Below are 19,776 nucleotides of genomic sequence, written 5' to 3' on the forward strand. Positions count from 1 at the left end.
TTCAAAAGCTCCAACACAATTCAATGATTCAACTGACATCATAAAACCAAGAAAATAAACTTTGCAAGGGTCGACCATTTAAGACTGAGATGAGGAGGAATTTCTTCACTCAGAGGGTTGTGAATCTTTGAAATTCTCTACCTCAGAGGGCTGTGGATGCTGAGTCGTTGAATATGTTCAAGGCTGAAATAGACAGATTTCTGGACTCTAGGGGAATCAAGGGAGATGGGGATTGGGCACGAAGTGGAGTTGAGGTCGAAGATCAGCCATGGTCTTACTGAATGGCGCAGCAGGGTCGAGGGGCCGGTTGGCCTACTCCTGCTCCAATTTCTTATGTTCTAAGGTTTATTAATGCCAGTGAATCCTCAATGTTGTTCTACAGCCTTCAACCACCCCCCCCCACCCCCATCTATGTTGCTATTTTACCCAATTTCACGTATGTTGGATGGTCATGTACTTGTCATATCAAGGTCTGCACTTAATTTTTTAAAAAAGCAAAACACCAATAATTCAGATTTAAACATACAGAATAGAAATGCTAGTGTGCTATACTATATTACCTATTAATTTAATCAAACCAAGTTGTTTTAACATAATTGTGTGACTGGGACTTTTATATAGTGTTTTAACTATAGGAAATTGCAAACCCATACCTTAGTTCCAAAAGATTTGGATATACAGTGTAGAACACTTTTTTCTATGGACGTTTAGAAAAGCATGGTATTCATGGCAGGATAGATAACCATGAGCTAAAAGCTGCTTGATGCTTTGCCAAGTTACATCCACAAAATGTAATTAGAACACTTTTGTAACATAAGCAAATATAGCAATACAGTACCAAGAGACTGTCAAAAGACATTATTTAAAAAAAAAACAATCAGGAATATAGCTTGTTGACATAGAATCATAGAAAGGTTACAGCACGGAAAGAGGTCATACGGCCCATCAAGTCCGACCCACTCCATGCAAGAGCAATCCAGCTAGTCCCACTCCCCCGCCCTTTCCCTGTAGCCCTGCAAATGTTTTCCTTTCAAATACTTATCCAGTTCCCTTTTGAAGGCCATGATTGAATCTGCCTGCACCACCCCCTCGGGCAGTGCATTCCAGATCCTAAACACTCGCTGTGTAAAAAAGTTTTCTCTCATGTCACCTTTGGTTCTTTTGCCAATCACCTTAAATCCATGTCCTCTGGTCCTTGATCCTTCCGCCAATGGCAACAGTTTCTCTCTATCTACTCTGTCTAGACCCTTCATGATTTTGAATACCTCTGTCAAATCTCCTCCCAACTGTCTGTTCCAAGAAGAGCAACCCCAGCTTCTCCAGTCTATCCACATAACTAAAGTCCCTCATCCCTGGAATCATTCTAGTAAATCTCTACTGCACCCTCTCTAAGGCCTTCACATCTTTCCTGAAGTGCGGTGCCCAGAACTGGACACAATACACCAAGTTGGAGCCAAACCAGTGTTTTATAAAGGTTCATCATGAATTCAGTACTCTATGCCTGTATTCCTAAAGCCCAGGATCCCATATGCTTTTTTAACCACTTTCTCAACCTGCCCTGCCACCTTGAACTATTTGTGCAGATATACCCCCAGATCTCTGTTCCTGTACCCCTTTTAGAGTTGTGCCCTCTAGTTTATAATGCCGCCCCTTGTTCTTCCTACCGAAATGTATAGCTTCGCATTTTTCTGTATTAAATTTCATCTGCCACGTGTCCGCCCATGCCACCAGCCTGTCTATATCCTCTTGAAGTCTAGCACTATCCTCCTCACAGTTTACTACCCTTCAAAGTTTTGTGTCATCTGCAAATTTTGAACTTGTGCCCTGTACACCCAAGTCCAAGTCATTAATATATATCAAGAAAAGCAGTGGCCCCAGCACCGACCCCTGGGGAACACCACTGTACACCTCCCTCCAGTCCAAAAAACAACCATTCACCACTACATATTGAGCAATTGTATTTACATAAAAATGGCACATGTATGAAGAACAAAAGTTCTGAGTAAGAAATAAGGAAATGTAAAAATCTGACTACTACACCCTTCCAATTTAAAAGATATCTTGATAAATTAGTAAGACCTGTAATCATTAACTATAGTAAATATTTAAACCAACTGATCAGAAGAACTCTGCTCTCACTATCCAAGGGCATACTAAGAGTGCTTAACACAGCAGGGCCAGTAATATATATTTAATTCCAACGGGTTTGTGCCAAAACTAAAAATATGGTGATATTACTGAATGAATGCTTAATGAGTGCATATGACATTCTTTAACCTGTGCTTTTAAAGCAGGAGGTATCTGTTGATTTTAAACTGTGGACATCGGAATGTACAGAATTGGAATAGGCCATTTGAGTCCACCTGATGGCCCCAGAGTTCAAAAACACAGTTCACTAGCTATGTCCCTCAATTGATTTTCTTGCCAAATGGCTGTTGAACTCCCTCTTAAAACTATTAGTGTTATCAGCCTCACTCGGTTTCCTGGACAGTTCATTTCATGTTCACTGCCCTCTGTAAAATGGTTATATCTGATCTGTCCATTTGCTTTCCCTCTTCTGAGCTTCATCTTGTGGTCCAATCTCCCCACCCTGTTGTCATTCTCGGGTCTATGATAAACATTCTCAGGACTCAACTTGTTGATACCCCTAAGGATCTTGAATATCTCAATGTGATTCTCTCTCAGTTTTCTCTTCCAATGTAAAGAAACTCAACTTCAGTAGTCTCTTCCTGCAGCTTAAGTGTCCAATGCCAGGTATCAGACAGGTAGCACTTTGCTGCACCTTTTCCAATGCCATGATATTTTTCTTGTAACATGACGATATAAAAGTGCATGCAGTGCGCCTGATGGGGATAAACTACTGCCCTGTTTAAACTTTGTATCACACCCTGTAATTTATGTTCCACGCCATGCACAATAGTGCCTTATTTACTACTGCCACACACTATGCAGTTTCAATGATCTGTACAACAATACTCCAAACCCATTTCCCCAGTGCTGTATCCTATCGACAGATACCATTCAGTTTATAGTCCAATGTTCATTCTGCTTCTCTAGCCTTATCACTTTGCACATGTTGACACTGTATTTCATTTGCCACTTGTCAGCACAATGTCCCAATTTACCTAGATTCTTCTGCACCTGATCAGCCTATTCTTGAATGTCTGCAAGCCCCTTTCCCCACCTTGATGGCATCTGCAAATTTTTGACACTTTTGCCTCTAGCCTCGCTTCCAAATCACTGACATGCAATGTGAATATCAATGGTTTCAGCACTGATCTTTGGAGTACCAGCTGGTTGCTTCCTGCCATTCTGAAAGAGTTCCATGGACAATCATCCTCTGTCTCCTTTGATGCAGCGTTGCCAATCTACTTCAATAACTGCCCACCTATTCCACACTTTTCTACCCTATGGACCAACCTCATATGCAGCACTGTAGTAAAAGCCTTGCTGAAGTCTGTATAAACAATGTCCACTGAGCTCCCTTTATGAACAAACTTCAATAGGAAGGAAAGAAATAATTGCATTTATATAGGTGCTTTCATGTCCTCAGGATACCTCAAAGAGCCTCACAGCTGATTAATTACTTTTTGAAGTGTGGTCATAGTGTTGACAAACAAGCAGCCAATTTGCACACAATTAGGTGCCACAAATAGCAAATGAGGTAAGTGACCAGTTAATCTTTCAGCGGTAGTGGCTGAAGGATAAATGTTGGCAAGGACAACAGGACTTCCATATTCCTTGAATAGTGCCGTAAGATCTTTTACATCCAACCTAAAGGCAGACAGGACCTCGATTTGACGTCTCATCTGAAAAACAACACCTCCAACAAAATAGCACTATACGCACTGGGGCGTCAGCCTAGATTATGTGCTCAAATTCCGGAATGCGATTTAAATCTACAACCTTCTGACTCAGAAGTGAGGGTGCCATCACTAAGCCAAGTTGACACCTTCACCTCCAAGTTTCCTCCAAGTCAAATACCATCCTAACTTGGACATATACCGTCAATCCTTTATTGTGGCTGTTTAAAATCCTGGAATTCCCTACCTAACACCATTCTGGGAGCACCATCAGAACAAGGACTGCAGTGGTTCAAAGCAAAATGTCACCGCCACCTTCTCAGGACAAATATGGATGGGCAATAAATGTGGCCTTGCCAGCATCACCCACATCCCAAGAAAAAATATGTAAAAATTATATTGTTGGGCATTTTCTTAAGTATCTTTGTACACAGGCCATTTAAACCTAGAGTCTGATCTTTTAGTGCTTTCAACGTTTGTGAAAGTATAAATGGGTTAACACCTTCATTAAAATAGCAAAGGATCGACATACAAACACATTAAGTACTCTTCTGTGAATATCAGCAACATTAATTCCTTGGCTCAAGTGACTTACAGTCCACTGTACTGATTTATCGTGTGTTAAGTGGCATCCATGAATACGTTTCAAATAAAATAATCAAAAATGCTGCCATATTCATTCTTACTCCAGTTTCTGGATAGAATGGCCACCATGACATTGTAAACAGATTGCTACTGCCTACTCAATAGATCCTCACGAGTCAACTTCTCATCAGTTTCTTCCAGGACACCAGCACACCAATCTGCCAGGATATCTTCTGAAGCCTTAGGGTACACGAATCACACTTTTCTCTCCAAAACTTTAAGAGTAGAGCATCAATAGTCCTTAGGGATTCATGTACAACAAAAAGCTTGAGCACAGAGGTTGGTAAGGACAGAGATTGAGAGCTAATGGAGTGAGGACCGTAAACTAGGAATTTGGTGAGTATGAGAATTTGGTGCAGAGGGGGAAGGAGGACTTGTGATTTATACCAAGGACTACAAACTAATCTATCAACTTTTAAAACTTAAATTTAAAAAAATACATAAAATTAAAAAAAGACTAAGTAATCACTAATTATTTCAAAATCATGCTAAATCCATTTACTAAATATAATCTAGATCTCAAGTGATTAGTTTATTGCTAGGAATATATACTGATAATAAATTAATAAATACCAGAAATGGCAGTACTGTGTCGGGACTGTAATATGTGGGAGTTTGTGGACAGCGAGACTGTCCCAGATTGCCACGTCTGCAGTAAATGTTTCTGGCTTGAGACACTCCAGCTCAGTCTTTGAGCTGGTGTGCGACTTAGAGATACTCCGACACATAAGGGAGAGGGATGTTAGTTAGCAGGGTAGTGGGAACCTAGGAGAAGTAGAGAAGGAGGTTCCGCAGATATTGGTCCTATCCCACAGGCACAAGGTTGCTGATATCTGTGAGGATAAGGATGAAGACTGCAGGGTGGACGCCCAGAATGCTAACTGTGGCACCGTGGAGCATAAGGCAGTCCAAGGGATGGAGCATCAGAATAGAAAGGTTACAATCATAGGGGATTCTACAATCAGTGGGATAGATAGCGTCCTCTGCAGTCGCGACCGAGAGTCCAGAGAGATGCGTTGCCTACATGGTGCAAGGGTAAAGGACATTTCAGAAGAACTTGGAAAGGGAGGGGAAAGATCCAGTTGTCATGGTCCATGTCGGCACCAATGACATTAAGAAGAACAAGGAGGAGGTCCTGCTCAGGGAATATCAGCAGCTAGGAACTAAATTAAAAAGCAGGACCTCATGGGTGGTAATCTCAGGATTACTATCTGAGCCACGTAGTAATTGGCACAGGGATAGACAGATCAGAAAGGTGAATGCATGGCTGAAACAGCGGTGTGGGAAGGAGGAGTTCAATTTCATGGGACACTGCACCAGTATTGGGATAGGAAGGAGCTGTACCACTTGAACCAGAGTGAGTCCAGAGTCGTAGCAGAAATGATAAATAGAGTGATGGATAAGGCTTTAAACTAGCAAGATGGGGGGAGGGGCCTGGTAGCAATAACAAAAATCTAAAGGTAAAAGAAACAGGAAATGAGTGTAAAGATCAGACCAGGGTAAGGAATAAAGATAGCATTAACGATCAAGGAACAAATACAATTATAAAACAGAAGCATAAAAGAACTGTTAAAAATTAAGTAAAAGGAATAACTATTTAAGACGCATTAAACTGCCATTAAATCAATGTACACAGTGTCCAAAATAAAATGGAGGAACTGGAGGCAATAATCCGTAGTGAGGAATCAGATGCTGTAGGAATAATTGAAACATGGCTACATAAAGAACAGGACTGGCAACTAAATAGTGCAGGCTATAACATAATCAGAAAGGATAGGGAAGGAAGAAGGGGGGGGGGGGTAGGTGGAGTAGCTGTACTAATTAGGTAACATAATAGCAATAGAAAAAAGGTTCATAACTAACAGAAAGATACAGAATCCATATGGATTGAAATAAAAGGTAAGAAGGGATCGATCACTTTAATAGGGGTATACTGCAGACCATCTAATACTGGAAAGGAGATGGAGGAAGAAATATGTATGCAAACATGTGAAATGAGTAAAGGACATAGAATAATGATCATGGGAGATTTTAACTAGCCCCAACTGGCAAGAAGAGGTAGGTAAAGGGGTACAGGGAATGGAGTTTTTACAATGTGTGCAGGGCACCTTTCTTACCTAGCATGTAAAAAGCCCAACAAGAGAGGAAGCACTGCTGGATCTAGTAATGGGAAATGAACCAGAACAGATAAGAGAAGTAAGCGTAGGAGAACAACTAGGTAATAGCAATCATAACATAATAAGGTTTCAGATAAAGATTGAGAAGGACATAAGTAAGACAAAGACCAAAGTAAGAAATTGGAAAAAGCTAATTTTAGGGGATGAGAATGGAACTAGGTAAAATAAACTGGAAAAATTCACTGACAAAGAAACAGAAAAGCAGTGGGAAACATTTAAAATGGTGGTCAAGAATCCAGGAGAAATATATCCCACTAAAAATAAACTAGCCAGTAATGATGCACCATGGATGAATAAAGAAATAAGGGCAAAATTGAAACTAAACAAAAAGGCATTTACTAAATACATAGACGACAAAGGAGAGGATGACAAAAGATTAGGAAAGAAATCAAAAAAACAATTGGGACGGCAAAGAGAAATTAAATTATGAAGGAATATAAAAAGAAACAGCATTCTACAGACACATAAATAACAAAAGAAAAATCAGGATAGGGATAGGGCCACTAAGGGATACACATGATAAACTCACAGGCAATGGCAGCGAAAAGGCAGAAATATTAAATAATTACTTTGCCTCAGTATTTACCAGAGGGACTAACATGGTGGGCAGGACATTAGAAGAAGAGATCAAAAAAAGATATAAAGACATTTAAGATAGAAAGGGGGGAGATAACTGATAAACTAATCAAATTTAAGAGAGGATAAAACTCTGGTCCGGATGGATTGTATCTGCGCATATTAAAAGAAGTTAGGGAAGAGATAGCAGAGGCACCACTACACACACACACACACACACACACACACACACACACACAATATATATAAAAAAATAAAAATTCATTACAAACGGGAATAGCGCCAGATGACTGGCGGTCAGCTAATGTGATTCCTATGTTAAAAAAGGGAGATAGAACAAGTCCAGGGAACTATGGACCAATTAGCATGTTCAAAATTATGAGGAATTCTGATAAGGTAAATCGGGAAAAACTATTTTGACTAGTTGACGAGTCAGTAACTAGAAGGCATAATTTTAAGATTAGTCGAAATAAAAATAAAGAGAGATACCAGGAGAAAGTTTAAAATAAATGTAGTGGTTTGTTAGAACATGGAATGCTCTTCCAGAATCAGTGGTGGAACCATAATCCATAATAGCTATTAAAAGGGAAGTAGATAATTTTTTTTCAATTAAAAGGATTTGGAGAAGGGCAGGGAAATGAGCCTGTTACAAATTCAGACTGGTCATGGATATCATCTCTGATTCAGTGGTGTCAGTTGCTCCCTTAAGGGGATCCCATGCCTCTTACTTGCCAAAGCAGACTCTCACAGCCCAATATGTACTTATACAATAGCGTAACCTAGGGGGGAGGTAACAATGGCACCCTCGGGATTTGAATCAGATATTCGAGTCTTTTGCATACATCCCTATGTGCGTTGCCAATCTTTTCGAAGGTGGACCAAGACCCACCTGGACAGATACAAATTGTTAAGTTCACAGCAAGTGAATATGCAGAGCAACAAACTCACTTAATTGAATCAATACAACCTGTATTCATGTATTGTAAACAATTTTACAACACCAAGTTATAGTCCAGCAATTTTATTTTAAATTCACAAGCTTTCGGAGGCTTCCTCCTTCCTCAGGTGAATGTTGTGGAATTTAAAATAAAATTGCTGGACTATAACTTGGTGTTGTAAAATTGTTTACAATTGTCAACCCCAGTCCATCACCGGCATCTCCACATCATGTATTCATGTAATAATACAACAATAATAAAATCACTATGCTTCCCCACATCAGTGAGACACATTGCTTAACAAAATAACTTCTAACTACTCTTCAGCGTGCTCCTCGTGAGCCTGACAAAAACGTTTCCTTTCTGCTTTCCGACTGCCTGCGTCTCTGTACCTCCCTATATTCACAACCCAAAAGGAGGGCCAATGCTAGACAATCTACACCAAACACCTTCAGTCAGGCAGACCATAAGACCATAACAGATAGGAGCAGGAGTAGGCCATTTGGCCCCTCGAGCCTGCTCCGCCATTTAATGAGATCATGGCTAATCTGATTTTTACCTCAACTCCACTTTCCCCATATCCTTTGACTCCCTTGCTGATCAAAAATTTGTCTAACTCAGTCTTGAATGTATTTAATGACTCAGCCTTCACAGTTTTTGGGGTAAAGAATTCCAAAGATTCATGACCCTCTGGGAGAAGAAATTCCTCTTCATTTCCGTCATAAACGGGCGACCCCTTATTCTGAGACTATGCCCCTTAGTTTTAGATTCCCCCATGAGGTGTAACATCCTCTCAGCTTTAATTTTGTCTTTTGACCATTCCTTCCTGCCCTGGCAGCTCCCAATACAATGGGAGTGAGGTGTTTACCAAATGCCAAGGCAGGCTAATGAATTGCTTACTGTTTACAGTTTATGGGGGAAACAACATCAAAGCTTAATTCATCAGCATTTTAATCACCTTTCGTCTCATTACAGTTTTTAAAAATCTTGTTCAATACATCTTACTTTAAAACACAACCCTCTGCAAATCTTTTCTGTGGGAAAATGGTAAAAAAAATCCCAAAATGTGTCAGGAACTAAGTGGATAGCTCTTGAGAGCTATGCGCTGTCATGATGGCTTCCTTCTGTGATATAAAATTCTATGATTTCATCTGTACTTTTTGCCAAACTCCCCAACAGTGTGTGATATATAAAAATAATTATTTTAGATGCAAGTAGAAACCAGAAAGACAGATGTTCATGGAAGGTGAATACACCTTACTGAAGTTAACTCTCAAAAAGGTTGGAAACTGCACCTTCAATTTTTTTTACATTAGAGAAATTAGGAAGATTCTTTATACTGAAACTATTCCACCTAATATTTCCCTCTCATTTAACACTTTCTCCCACAAGTGAATCTCATTTACTTTCCCATTAAGTAGGCCTGTCAGGTTTTGTTGGAGGAGAGTGAGGTTTGAGGTTGACCCCATAACTTATAAGACTACAAGGAATAAATCAACCCAGTATCTGACACTTCTTAAGGCCTCTTTCGCAACAAAGTTTAATGATACGTAACTTTTTGGTTTAAAATTTTAAAAAAGTAATGCTGTGGCAAGATACTAAAGGACTAAGATAAATGGCACTCCAGCACAAATCACTGCCTTCAGAAGGCAGGTAGTAAGAGAAGAAAATCAGAATAAAAGTAGAGTGGCAAAAACATACAGATTTTGAGAGATTTTTGGCCTATCAACTGGGGTCAGAGAGAAATATTGTACTTACTGTTCAATCCTTGGAGATAGGTACAGTTTGGGAAACACTTGAGTGGCCTCTGCATCCTCAAAACTGACAGAAAGAAGAGCAACATCTTCTCCTGGGTCTACTACTGTGTCCTGAGAGAAAGGAAACAGCATATAGTGTGAATGCAGGATGTATTACTTCATATTTTATTGAAATGCTTTAGAATTATTCCTCAGCAAATGTTGTGCATTTTTCCTTGTGGTCTCTGAGATAGCAGGTTAGCCAAAGGACTTGACTTCTCCCTATCAAGTGAGCAATGAAAGATGCTCTTTTAGTTACAGAATCATAGAATGATACAGCACAGAAAGAGGCAGTTCATCCCATTGTGCCTGTGTTTAATAATAACAATGAAAAGTAATGGGAATTTCCTCTTCTTCAATGAGACATACTGTCTGCATGAGAGGTTAAATTTGACTGCAACTGTGGCTAGTTGCAGACGATATTGGGATTCAAACCCACCAATCATCTTGTAGGAAAGCAGATAGTAACTTTGTGGAACTTTTGCATGCAGTGTCAACTTCGAGTGCTCTTCAGTAAGGAATAGATTAGGTTAGCTGCGAGTAAAGGCCCTCTCTAGTTCCAGGCACCAGGAACACATCTTGGCCCAATCTCAGTAATGATCTTCTCTGGCTTCCTGTACTCTTTACGTTATTTTTCTAAAGAAGCTTGCTGACTTCCAAATATGCAAATCATCATGCCTCCTCTTCAAAGCTGTTACAGGACTTTAAATCCTGTAAGCACCCAATTTTCCTCACACCAACAAACAAACTCCCAATCAAGATGTTTTCTATTCCTAGAGCTCACCCATGTTATAACAACGTTGGCCCCAGAGACATTAACAGGGTTAGCGCATTAAAGGTTGGGTGTGTGCTCTTGCCACACTGCTGACCAGAAAAGCTACTCTAGTACTTCTGCACAAGGTGAGGTAAAAATTGAATAGCTGTTAATGACTGGCCATGGAGCTCCTTTGGCCAAGCCAGAGAAGATCATTACTGAGATTGGGCCAAGATGTGTTCCTGGTGCCTGGAACTAGAGAGGGCCTTTACTCGCAGCTAACCTAATCTATTCCTTACTGAAGAGCACTCGAAGTTGACACTGCATGCAAAAGTTCCACAAAGTTACTATCTGCTTTCCTACAAGATGATTGGTGGGTTTGAATCCCAATATCGTCTGCAACTAGCCACAGTTGCAGTCAAATTTAACCTCTCATGCAGACAGTATGTCTCATTGAAGAAGAGGAAATGAGGTCAGGAATGAGGTGCAACATGGAAATTGGTGGGTGGAAAAAGGGGAAAGAAAATGGAAAATCAAATTTCCCTTTAAAAGTTCAATTGCAGGCTATAAACATTCTCAAGAATTACAAACTTTGAGGAGCTAGGCATGTATAATTGTATTGAAGATGGATGCGATGAACAGGTAAGAAAGGTTATACTTAGACAACAGTATGGACAACCTTATTCATATACTAAATTGATGAGATCAAGAACACTCCATATTTCATTTATATATGGGCATAATCAGACAACAACTAAAATATTTCACTAGTCATAATGGTACTAACAAATTTTAAAACCTAATTCAAGTAAAATGGGGTTCAGAAAGCTGAATCAAGATGAATTTATCTGGGATTATATTTTATGGCAATCAATATGACTAGTAAAAATCATACTAGATTCTTTTCACACTAACTGCAACAAATATACAGATTATTGATTTTATGCTATCAGATTCACAATTAAAATATATTAAAATACATGTTTTGATTAAATCAATCCAATCCTGGAAGAACTGTAACAGACTTTAAGATTAAAAACACCAACATAAATTACCCTTATTGTCTAAAAGCTCAACCTCCACACACACCAGTGGCAATGTAGCCACCTGCCCCAAAATGGTCACTGGATTCCCTTTAAGAACACTTAGGAGCATGTACAGCTAACGTGGTAAAGGAACTGCATCTTGCTTTTTGGATTGAAAGTGGTATAATTGAAACTCCAAGCTAGATTTTGAGTGACTAATCTTGAAAGGGAGTACGGATCCACAACACTGGACCTCCGTCCATTTTGCGCATCATGCGCAATTCTGGTTCTAGTGTTGTATGGTGCAGGAAGCTCCTACTGTTTCAGATGGCAACTTAATTAATTTTCATGTTGTTGAAGTTCCAATGATGTAATTTATGTGTCCATCCTATTTTGCAGTGTTCCTGACCACCTATTGCGGATTCATGCTCCTTACCACTGAAAGTGGGCATCGAGAGTTGCTTGACACAGAGTTGAATATGGAAATGATTTCAATAACCCTGCCTAAAGATTGTTAGGAGCATTCTCAGGCCATTTCTGAACTTTTTTTCCTGCTTTATTTGAGCTTATTGCTGATCTCACTTAGGTAGTCAAGAGATATTTTGGCAAAGACATTTTTCTTCCAATGACAACAGTGGCATAATCAATTCCCCCATGGGAATCGCCCTATACCCCTGCTTTTTAGATAAAGAGCAGGAAGACCAACAAAGAAATGTCAGGCAAGTCAGGCTGTACCAGAGGTGCTCTGCATCCACCCTCTGGTAACCTCACACCCACATTTACAGAGGTGCAAATACCTTATTTTTTCAGAGGAACATGGCATAAAGAGGCTTTGATTCTCAAGGGAGAATGACTGCAGACCTGATGGCATGAGTGCAATATGTGAAAACCTGTCTAACCTTAAAAGTGGAGAATTCTTCAAGAGCACTCCAATCACAGTATTTTGTGCTGTAAATGATTTTGGGTGAAAGAAGGGGTGCCAGGGAGATTGTTTGTCAGCAAGAGCTGACCAGTTGCACCTGTCACAATACCACCAGTCATATTTACAGGCCTGGCAAACTCATGGGCCAAATGTGTTAAACTAGCTCCACATTGCTGCAAGAATATCTGCAGCCAACATGCACAAGCAGCATCAGTAATGGCCAGCTGCACCCACAAATCTACCTCCACTTTCTTGTAGCTATACTGCAATGCTGCCCTATGGAGTGGGTGCCCTGGAGTGGCAAACAGAACCATCCTCCTCACAACCACCTCATGCAGTACCACCTCCATTTCAACCATGAATCAGGAGTCAGGTGCTGGATTGCTCAGTTACTTGCCTGCAGACTCAATTTTGTACCTCCACACTGAGTCTTGTTTGCAATGTTCTTACTCATAGGAACATAGGAACAGGAGAAAGCCATTCAGACCCTTGAATCGGTTCTGCCATTCAATTAGATCATGGCTGATTAGTACCTCAACTTGATTTACTCACCTTTGCTCCATACCTCTTGATACCCTTACCTAACAAAAATCTATCGATCTCAGTCTTGAAAATTTTAACTGATCCAGCCTTTTGGGAGAGAGTGTGCCAGATTTCCACTACCCTTTGTGTGGAAAAAGTGCTTCCTGATTTAACTCCTAAATGACCTAGATTTAATTTTAAGATTATGCCCCCTTGATCTGGATTCCCTCACCACATTAAATAGTTTCTCTGTATCTACCCAATCCAATCCAATCCAATTCCCATATCATTTTGAACACCCTAATTAGATCACCCCTCAATCTTCTAAACTCAAGGTAATACAAACCAAGTTTGTGCAGCCTGTCCTCATAATTTAACCCTTTAAGCTTTGGTATCATTCTGGTGAATCTGGGTTGTGTCTAAGGCCAATATATCTTTCCTGAGGTTCGGTGACCTAAACTGAATGCAGTATTGCAGATGGGGGTCTGACCAAGGCTCTGTACAACTGAAACATCACTTCCTCACTTTTGTATCTCAACACCCTTGAGATAAAGCCCAACATTCTATTAGATTTTTGATTATTTTTTGTACCTGTCCACCAGCTTTTAGTGATCGGTACAGTTTTGTTCACTTGTCAAAAAAAAAACAATGCGTATATAAGTATAATCCACAAAGCAATATAAAAGGTCTGAGCAGGTGACACTTGCTTTCAACAAAATAAACACAAGGTGGTGGATAAAGTGTTAGCAGATATGTCTCCTGAGGAGAGTGAAACTTAGAATTTTCAACAAAAATAAGAAATTTTCAAACAAGGTTTGATGGGAAAAAATTTACAGGGCTGTGGGGAAAGAGCAGGGTGTTGGGACTAATTGGACAGCTCTTTCAAACCAGAGGCACGATGGGTCGAATGGCCTTCTCCTGTGCTGTACCCGACTATAATAAGTTTACAACTAAAGAAAGTAGTTCACAGACCCTTCTTGCTAATGTAACAGCTTTAAGTACAAAAGAAGGTTATACAAATCCATAGATTTAATGGTTCTGACATCCATTTATTCAAAAACAGATTCAAATCCCATATTGCCCAAGAAATTGTAGGTCTTGCTTTCCAATTGACTTTGACTACCATGGATAGCACATGGTGCATTACTCAACTGTACTGAATCTAGTCCTCTTGTAGTGAAACTCCCTTCCAGCGATGTATCTGTTATTGGTGCTGAAGTACAGGAACTCTTTCAAGACAATACTTGCCTGTGCTCACCAGGTGAGGCCTGCTCAACCGTTACCAGTTGGAATATGAGAAAGATTGAGAGGACCACTGGCTGAATATTCAGCCATTTTATTGGGAAAACTTAACGTTGGGCAGTGAACAGGTGTCCAACTCATGAAATTGGACATCTGAATCACATTAGTATTTTATTTAAATTTGGCCAATCCATATTTGAGCAGGCAGAGCCTCCCACCAATGTAACTTCCGGTGGAAACTAGCGATCATCATTTTCAGGGGCAAGGATCTAGTGAGATACTTCTGCATCCCATTTTGTGCTCACACACCAGAAACCAGTTGTAAAAAGCTCTCAAAATCCAGACCAAAATTTAATATCCTTATGCACCACATAATGCTGTAATCTCTTAAAATGCTGGTGCAAAACAAGCAGTAACCATGGAGAACCACATTCAGTTTAATTGTGTCTCTACCAAGAATCCTTTAGTGCAACAGAGATAATTGCTTGTTTGCACAATATTCAGGGACTATTAGTGAAAAGTCAAACTACACAGGGTGGGGAAGTTCATTTGTTTGGCTATCAGCTTACAGCAAACTACATCCAGACAGTTAAGTTGACAGTGTAATTATTCACATGCCAATGTAAACTACAGTAACATTTTATTTGTAATGTAAAACTTATCTGGTTAAAGCCTGTAGCTGTAGCTATGAAGTAGGCAAGCCTTCCATCAACTGATAAACATAAAATGTACTAATGTAGCAATTTTGTCTCTGTTCGTAGGGTTGCATATGTAGGACCGAGTCATATCACTCTGAATCAATTAGTTCTCAACAAATAAATGTCTCAATTAAACCTCAAGTTATATGAAACAAAGAGCATTGCAGAAACAGCACATAAGGAATAATGTTGAACAGAATATGTTGAAGAACAAGACCTACTCGTGCCAGACCACAGTATGAGGCCTGTATGAGGTTTGCACATCCTTTCATTCAGCAAGGAAGAGTTTAAGCATACGGCCCACACTTATTGAATGCACTTAAAGAAATACTCCAGGTTTGTTACTTCAAAAACAAAAAAATCAAATGCTTCTCTTATTAGAGCGCATTGCACAATGAACAAATTGAATCTTCGGATTTAAAAAAATTATGTATTTGCTGCAAATAGAGATTACTAAAAACAGCACTAGTGATAAGAAATTTGGTCAGTCCATAAAAAAAAACTAAACTTGTTCATAAACCAGGACTCAAGTCAAAAAGCAAAATACTGCAGATGCTGAAAATCTAAAAAATAGAAAATGCTGGAAACACTCATTTATCATAACCGTTGTCATCGACCTGAAATGTTAACCCTATCTTCCTCTCTCCACAGATGTTGCTGAACCCACTGCGTGTTTCCAGCATTTTTTGCTTTAATCTCATAAGATGTCAATTCCACTTTGATGTTAAAAATACAATATAAACAAATAGAAGGTAAACACGTGTGTACGTTCAGTGGTTTAAACATAAAGTACTCCCTGTGTATGTGTGATATCTGTTGGAGGCAAAAGATTTGGAACTATTCAGGAGGCAGGATATTGAGATGGGGAAACCACAGGTTTCTATGGAAGCAGCAGCCAGATGGGTCAAATGCCCTCACTCACCTAAACTACTCCCATTACCTATATCAGGTGATACGGGTTTTTGAATTTATTTTCCTTCCTCTCAGCAGTTCTATCTTCTGAGTTTCCACATTCAACAAGAATTGTTCAACTGACATCAGTGTTGTAAGAAATGAGGCATAGGGGAACGGTTCCCGCTTCCCATTCCTGGATGCCAATTATGAAGCACTGAGCTGGGAAACTTCAGAATCAGTTGAATACAATACACTGCTCAGATGACACTGAAGTTTTCTGGTTTGGCATTTTTAATTGCATATTGCTAACATGCTAATATATGTACAAGCCATGGCAATTAAAATGTTTGGTGGTTTAATTGCAGAAGTTACTGTCAGGCAATCTAACTCAGTATTACACACAGCTCATAGAAAAGCTGGAACACCCTGAACTTAAATCTACACCCATAAATTAGGTCATAAATTGTGATTGGGGACAGGTTTCTACCAGTATCACAGCAGCTGTTTGGACTTAGAACAAATTACTGAGCAGGGCAAAAAAAAGGTAACCGTTCATCTGTGGTAATCACTGTTGATTTAGAAAAGCTTCACAATACATGTAATCGGTATGTGCTAACCAATGAAAAATACTGAACTGTAAATTAAAATACACTGCCGCTCAAGCACACCAAAAAAACTGGGGCTAGAATTAAAACCAAAATTTTAAAGATTGTAAGACCAATTTGTTTGGCATTCCAATAATTTTGACACAATGCTACAAATCATTTACATAAATGATCCACAGATGTCTACATTACTGTATGAGACTGTCACAATCACTTTGTGTTGTTTTTTTAAGGTGAGGGAAATGGATCTACATTCAGAGCACAGTATTCTTTTTTCCACATTAACAGCAGTTTTAATACAGCTTGTTGCATACAATGAATTTGGCACTTTTGTTTTACCTATGTATTCCATTTACTTCACATAGCCTAAAGCATGAGGAAATTTTACATATTATTAAATGTTTATTTCATTAAGTATTATAGGAATTTATTTTCATAACCACCACTGCAACACTAATTAAATGGTTGTGGACTTCACATTGACCCTCTCATAGTTGAGAGGGTCTTAACAAAATACAAACTTGCAACCTGAATCTAGGGTCAATTCCTTTTGCTTGTTAGAATCCCATATTGCTGGATTCTGGGTCTCCGTGATTTTGACAGACCCAGTAAGTAACGATGACATTGCATAGAGTACCAAAGAGGATGCATTAAGAAAGTTTTTTCCTGAGCATGAGGCACTCTAAAAACATCTGTGCATCCAATGAATGGTGCAATGACCTACTTTTATATTCTTTAAATATGTTCTGCATCAAGTCACACAATGCAGGCAGTGAATTGGTGACTGTACTTTGAGATTACTTTGATATTCATTGTAGTGAGTTATCACTATACAGGCAGTATATGTATCACTAACCTCCAGTTAAGATGTGTATCTTCACATGTACTAGTATGAATTACATGCAATACTAACAGAACCAAGTGTCAGAAAGTTGAAGGTTCAAGTACCACTCCAGGACATCAGCAGATAATCTAAGATGTCACTCCGGTGCAGAACTGAGGGAATGCTGCATTGTTGCAAGTACCTTTCTTTGGACAAGGTGTCAAACTGAGGCCTGGTCTGCCTGTTCTGGTATGGTGCTATATACAGTGGGACAGAACATGATTGTGCACTAAAATGTTTAGGTAGCAACGAGGCCATCGTGGATGGGGGGTGGGGGTGGGGAGCACTGTTCCCTGTAAACTGCGCGCGTGCGCGACCGCGCAGCAGTCCGTTGGGTGCCGAGCACTTCGGCACTCCGTCCGCGACGGCCAAGACCCAAAAAAAATCTCATGACATCAATTCCTAAATTTAAAAAAATCTCATGACCCATTGGAATTACTCCAGGTCGGAGACAATCTGGAAAAAAATACCAGTTTTGCAGGCCCTGGTCATCCTCATGGTGCTGCCTGTGTTCGGAATCGGATCCAGCTCTGTGCGCATCAGTTCGAGGTGGATGTTTCGGATTCGGGACGGGGGTCAGGGGCACGCGATATGATAGCGGAAGGAGTTGCGGTTTTGCCCTCAGATCACCACAAGAATAAGTTTTGTTTCTCTGTGTCGCTCTGTTGAGCAGCCTGTGTTGCATGACAAGCTTTTGTTCCCACATTCTTTATGGTTGGTATTATCTATTCCAAAGTTACTGCACGCTGCTGAGAGTTGCATTTTAAGTGTAAATCATAGAATCATACAGCATAGAATGAGTCCATTTGGCCCATCATGCCTGTGCCGGCTCTCGGAAAATCCTACCAATTAGTGCCACTAGCTTGCTCTTTCTGCATAGATCTGCAAATTTCCCCCTTTTAAGCATATATCTAATCCTCATTTGAAAGTTACTATTGAATCTGCTTCCACTACCCTTTCAGGCAGTGCATTCCAGATCATAAGTCACTGAGTAAAAAAAATTCTCCTCATCTTCCCCCTGGCTTTTTTGCCAATTATCTTAAATCTGTGTCCTCTGGTTACTGATCCTCCTGCCAGTGGAAACAGTTTCTCTCTATGGACTCTGTCAAAACCGTTAATTTTGATCACCTCTATGAAATATCCCCTTGAAATTCTTTGTTCTAAGGAGAACAATCCCAGCTTCTTTAGCCCCTCCGTATAACTGAATTCCCTCATCCCCTGGAACCATTCAGGTAAATCTCCTCTGCACCCTCTCCAAAGCCTTGAAATCCTTTCTAAAGTATGGCGCCAAGATTTGGACACAATACACTAACTGAGGGCTAAACAGTGTTTTATAATGGTTTACCATTACTTCCTTGTTTTTGTATTCTATCCCTCTATTTGGAAAGCCAAGGATCCAGTAGGCTTTTTTTTTTAAAAACAGTTTTTCAACTTGTCCTGTCATCTTCAAAGATGTGTTTACTTGAGCCCCCAGGTCCCTCTGTTCCTGCACCCCCTTTAAAATGTTGCCATTTAGTTTATATTTGGGGGGGGGGGGGGTCAGGCCTCTTTGTGGCTGGGCTGGGTTTTGCCCTCTGGTGTATTAAAGATGATGATTCTTGCTGCAGTGATGGTTTCACATGTGTAAACCTAATCCTTGGGGGCACTGGTGGCTGGGCTGTGTTTTGTTGGGGGCACTGGCTGGGCTGAGTTGGGTTGGGGCTTGTGTGTAAGGGAGGGAGCAAGTTTGATCGTGCACACTTACATAGAGGCAGCCAAAACTAATGAGACCTGCAAGATGTACAACTTAATGCAATAATTTTATTAAACCCTGCTGAGGATTCAATGGAGCAGGGAGGGGAGCTTTAATTAAACTGTTCCCTATCCCCAAATTCACATTGACTGATTTGACGGCTGTTTTGTATTTCTGACTCAATTTACAAATTCTCATTGCACACGATTTATTTCTGTTTGAATCAGTGTCATTAAGCTGATTCAACAAAAAGCTCGTGAGTCGTCAGTCACTGCAACGCCACGCTATCATACCCATGTTTAAGCGGAAGTTAGTAGCCTCAGCCAACAATGGAGCCAGCGCCAAAAAGAAATCCTGTCTCGCATTCAAAGAACAGCGGCTCGGTGAAATTGTAGAGGTGGAATCTCATGAATCAAGAAGCAAAATCCGTGTAAAAGTGAGGGAGATATTCCAATATAGTGCAGACTGATCTGCAAAATATGTGCTGGAGCAAAAATATCAGGTGATTTCTCCACTGGCAAGAAATGGAAAGATAGATGGAAGTTAGTCAAGCAAATCTCATGA

The 19,776-nt window shown here is 40.0% G+C and overlaps 1 protein-coding gene across 2 annotated transcripts in view; it reads right to left on the reverse strand.

Annotated features, from left to right (window-relative positions):
- The window catches only part of babam2 (BRISC and BRCA1 A complex member 2), a 204,712-nt gene that overhangs the window by 68,526 nt on the left and 116,410 nt on the right, over positions 1 to 19,776 (reverse strand). For both annotated transcript variants that reach the window (XM_067985138.1, XM_067985139.1), the window contains one exon: positions 9,898 to 10,007. In XM_067985138.1, coding sequence (XP_067841239.1) covers positions 9,898 to 10,007 — 110 coding nt within the window. The remainder of the gene's footprint in view (positions 1 to 9,897; positions 10,008 to 19,776) is intronic.

The sequence above is a fragment of the Heptranchias perlo genome, chromosome 5, assembly GCF_035084215.1.
Source record: "Heptranchias perlo isolate sHepPer1 chromosome 5, sHepPer1.hap1, whole genome shotgun sequence".
Lineage (NCBI taxonomy): Eukaryota > Metazoa > Chordata > Chondrichthyes > Hexanchiformes > Hexanchidae > Heptranchias > Heptranchias perlo.